The 4,237-nt window shown below is 41.0% G+C and overlaps 1 protein-coding gene across 1 annotated transcript in view; it reads left to right on the top strand.

Annotated features, from left to right (window-relative positions):
• The window catches only part of LOC119318864 (TATA box-binding protein-associated factor RNA polymerase I subunit B-like), a 3,796-nt gene extending 2,000 nt beyond the window's left edge, over nt 1-1,796 (top strand). Inside the window, exons 4-5 of the mRNA XM_037593433.1 lie at nt 635-759; nt 923-1,796. Coding sequence (XP_037449330.1) covers nt 635-759; nt 923-1,315 — 518 coding nt within the window. The 3' untranslated portion in view covers nt 1,316-1,796. The remainder of the gene's footprint in view (nt 1-634; nt 760-922) is intronic.
• The last annotated feature ends 2,441 nt before the right edge of the window (nt 1,797-4,237 follow it).

The raw sequence follows: 4,237 nt of genomic DNA, 5'->3' as shown, positions 1-4,237 counted from the left end.
CACACACGCACACACATCCTTTGTACATATGTAAACACTACTCTGATATTTTAATATACATGCAGTTATCAAAAAAATAATGCACCAGTATCTTCCAGTGAAATATACTGTTTTCTGCTAGTACCTTTGGATTATCCGAAAGACATATTCTCATTCTTTCCTACCCAAACATAGAGGTCTGATAAGTACTCTAGAAGGGATCCCATGTTTCAAAAATAACCAAGACAGAGCTGCACCTGTTTCTTTTGTACGGATGGTGCTCAGTAACTCCCCTTTAGTGAGAACAGAGCATCACTCTGTTGGCATGGCCTGTGTTCGAGTTTTGGCTCTCTTGCCTTGTGCTCAAGGATGCCCCTTCTATTAATTCTATTAAATATAGCCCCCAAAGGCTAGACCTGGTTGGTCTGGTTTGTTATTATCATATAAAATATTTCAAGGAAAGCTTAGAAGTACGATAATGGCAAAGTGTATTGGATAAGAAAAATGTGCATTCTATTCTCATCTATTTAATATAGATGTTCACGGTGATATATTTGCTCAGATTTGTGTCTGTGAATACATTCTAGGGTGAACTTTTTACTAGACCAAATGCTTAATAGTGGTACAAAATTGACGAAGTTTTCTAATTCTGCAGACTATTCGAAGGACCTTCACTCATATCTCAGATACTGCAAAGATGTTGTTTTTCCTGGGATTGCATGTTCAGTTGAAGAAGAGCACTTAATAGAGATCTTCCAGGATCTGTACAAAGGACGAGAGGTAATGTATACCCAACTTAACGTTGTTGTCAACTCTTATTCCTTTCTTATTCGCAGCATATTTGAACTTAAAATTTGTACAAATGTAGCACCTCGAGGATTATCTACATGTCTTTTGGTGGCGATTGTTGTTGATTTGATGCATAAACCTGTTGGCACTGTAGGGTGAGAATTCAAAAGTGCACACCACAAATGGAGTGAATAAACGAGGTCGTGATGGGGCTTCTGTTGGTGCAAGGTGCTTTTCTGCATCATCATCATCATCAGGGATACAAAGTATCAAGTCAGAAATGGAAGACCACCGATTTTGTTATATGCCACCAAGGAAGTGGCCAAGATCAGATGGTTACCTTCACTATAGAAGGAAGACAATGACTGGTCGTCTTGTTTGTGCTGGACATGCTGATTATTACCTGTTGCTACGCTCATTTGCCAAGCTTGCGGAAGTTGATATTAGGGTTATGCATGCTAGTGTGTTAAAACTTGAGAGGAGACTTGGCTGGATAGAGGAAAGAATAGGCAGAAGCTTGGATGCCTTGCAAAATCTACCTAGCTAAGCAAATGATGTGAAAAGACATGTTTCAGGCTGAAGTTTTTGATGGATTGCCAGTTTGCCAAGTCAGTAATTGGTGATGGGTTATCGTTCTATTATCGAGAAAAAATATTATGTTTGTAGCTCGGATCTCATGATCCTGGACCATACGATGAGGATCCAAACAACGGACTCTCTTGCAAGATCTTTGCTGACAAAGTGACCAGGAACAGTAAATCGTATCTCTACTTGTACTAACAATTCCCATGGAGATGTCCGTAGACAGTTGTTTACTTTGGTGTGGCAAGCTTTGCCAAGAAGTTATAGTCATCTTCTGCGAGATTTATCAGCTCAATTGTAAAAAATAACCAAGGCCACTACAGAGTTTATTTTAGTTGACAAGTTTTCACCCTTTCTTATTTATGGATGATCCACCTCACCGTTTGTATGTAGTAATATTTTGTTGTACCATAGTTTGTCGCCTCATGTCTATGGAGCCTTGGTTGTTTCTTAGGTTATTGATTTGTTTTGTACTACTGGATTTAGCTAGGGAAAACTAATGTTAGAAAAAATAATGTTAATGTCTACATGAAATATTTCTTCATTGTTGTTGCGTATTCATATCTCCAAGCCAAGGTTAATTGGTCAAATTCAAAGCATAATATCAACTTGTGGACCAATTTGGAAAACTTCCCAAGGCCATTCTTTGCATTATATACCCATTTTCTTTTAACCCATGATATATGCTAAAATGTTTTTTTAATTAATGATACATGCTAAACTGTTTTTTAACGCTTGATAAAATGTTTCCCCATCATTGAATCCACAAAGGGAAAAAAATGAAACACGCGAAAAATCGTTTTCCGGCTTTTCTGGCAATTAGGGTGAAGGGCTCCAGCTCCTTTTTGGGGGGAATGTATCTGGTGCACCGGTGCTTGTGGTGCTACCGGTGCACCGGATGCCGCATTGCATTGTAAAATGTTTCAAACAAGAAACTGAAAAAAGTCTAGCACATTGACACAAACACTAATGGAAGTTGTCACAAAATTTCGTATAAAAATTTGAAACATTCATGAGATACAAATATGAAAATACTGATATCAACATGATAATGGGCCAAATCTAAAGCCCAACTTATTTTATGTACTATTTGAAAGAACATGCGGTGCCCCCGTGTTTGGTTTTGTTATTGATGACAATCTCTATGGACTAATGGTTGCCTTGAGTTATATTTGAAGGATTTGTCCATAGGCATTTTTTGAAGTCCATGTGTTGGTTTTAAGGAGTTTATGAGGTGACCGAAGTGCTATTCAAGAATTATCCAAAGCTTGGTCATGTAGAAGACATGATACAAGGTTGATCAATACTAAGTCAAAGTGTGAATCAAATTGATCAACACACAAAGCGCACAAGATGTAGTGATCCCATGGTATGGTAATCATTGTCCATTATGCTTTGTGTACTAACCTATCGTCCACGTGAGAGTTCTATATGGGGTTAGGTATATATGTTTCCATGGGTATGCATCAAGAGGAAGATCTCATACAACCCATGGAGGATGACATCAGGTGGTGATTATCATCAAGATTGTGGTGTGCAACTTCAAGTGGTACATCACGAAAAGGTCTAGTGCTTGAAGCTTGCAGTCCATTTGGTGGCAATGGACTTGTGAAGATGTGCCGAAGAGTGGCTCACACATAGTGGAGTATGGGGGAGCAATCAACTAGTCTTCATTGAGCTAACACAATCAAGAAAGATGGTCCATTTTGAGGAAGTCAAGATCGTCATCATCTGGCTCAAGTGGATTATGTGCAAGGCAAATGTTTGCCCTTGATAGATTTTCTATTTTATCGGTCTCATGGTGGTAGTTGGGAGACCGGGTTATAGGATCGATTGTCATACTATCAAGGGGAGCTCTCAAGTGGGTAGCTTGATCGTATCATTCGTAGAGACCTCAAACCATTTCATCCTTGCATCATATTTCTTAGTTCCTGTTTGGCGTTTCTCTTTGTGAGTTTTAGAGCTTATGGTCATCTTCATGACAAGCTCGAGTTCATCGAAAACGGAGTTCATATATGCATCTTCTATGATGTTTTCGATGTTGGAGTTTTTGCCGGTTCTTCATTCATAGAGGTTTGACATCTCTATATCTTAGGCATACCCCCTCTGTCACTGTTGGATAGTATTTGTCGTCATCTATCCAACAAGCTTGAGTGTGCTCTACTCGAAGCTCATTTGCAGAAGTTATGGCAGATCAGGCTTGAGTTTGTTATTTTTGTACCTCGAGCAATGTTTTGGATTTTGATTTGAAATTTTGCGACAACATACACCGATGTCGTGTGAATGCACTATTTTTTCCAATTTTTTTGAACATTTAAAAATGGGCTACGGGCATTCAGTAGCACCATAACACTACTAGGGAAAACTTTATACACAGAATCTTACCTGTAGCGATGGTCAAAAACATGCGCTGTTGCTATTTCCAGTAGCACGTTGTGTACAAGCCCGCTACTACTATACAAGTAGCGGTAGCGTGTTCCAGGTAAAAAGCGCTACTACTATAACTGCCACACCGTTGCCGGCAGGCTAGGTATAGTAGTAGCGCTGGTTTACTGCCAACGCTACTGCTATTGGTCTTAGCAGTAGCGCTCTTCCTTGGAACACGCTACTGCTATGGGTAACTTATCCCCAAAATTTCCTCCCCCGCGCCTCGACCATCTTCTTCCTCCCCTCACTCCCCACTGCCTCACTCCTCTGCCGCCACCACATTGCCGTCGCCACCGCCGTCCTCCCTCCTCCTTCCTCGGTATGCCCTCCTTCCTCCTCTCCCTCCTCCTCCCACCGCGCTCTCCTCCCTCTTCCTCCGGCCGCCCCCTCCTCCCCCTCCTCCTCCTCCTTCGGTCGCCCCTCATCCCTCCTCCTCCACCTCCTCCTCATCCTCCAGCCG

The sequence above is a fragment of the Triticum dicoccoides genome, chromosome 6A (assembly GCF_002162155.2).
Source record: "Triticum dicoccoides isolate Atlit2015 ecotype Zavitan chromosome 6A, WEW_v2.0, whole genome shotgun sequence".
NCBI lineage: Eukaryota > Viridiplantae > Streptophyta > Magnoliopsida > Poales > Poaceae > Triticum > Triticum dicoccoides.
This window is presented reverse-complemented; position numbering and strand designations above follow the sequence as displayed.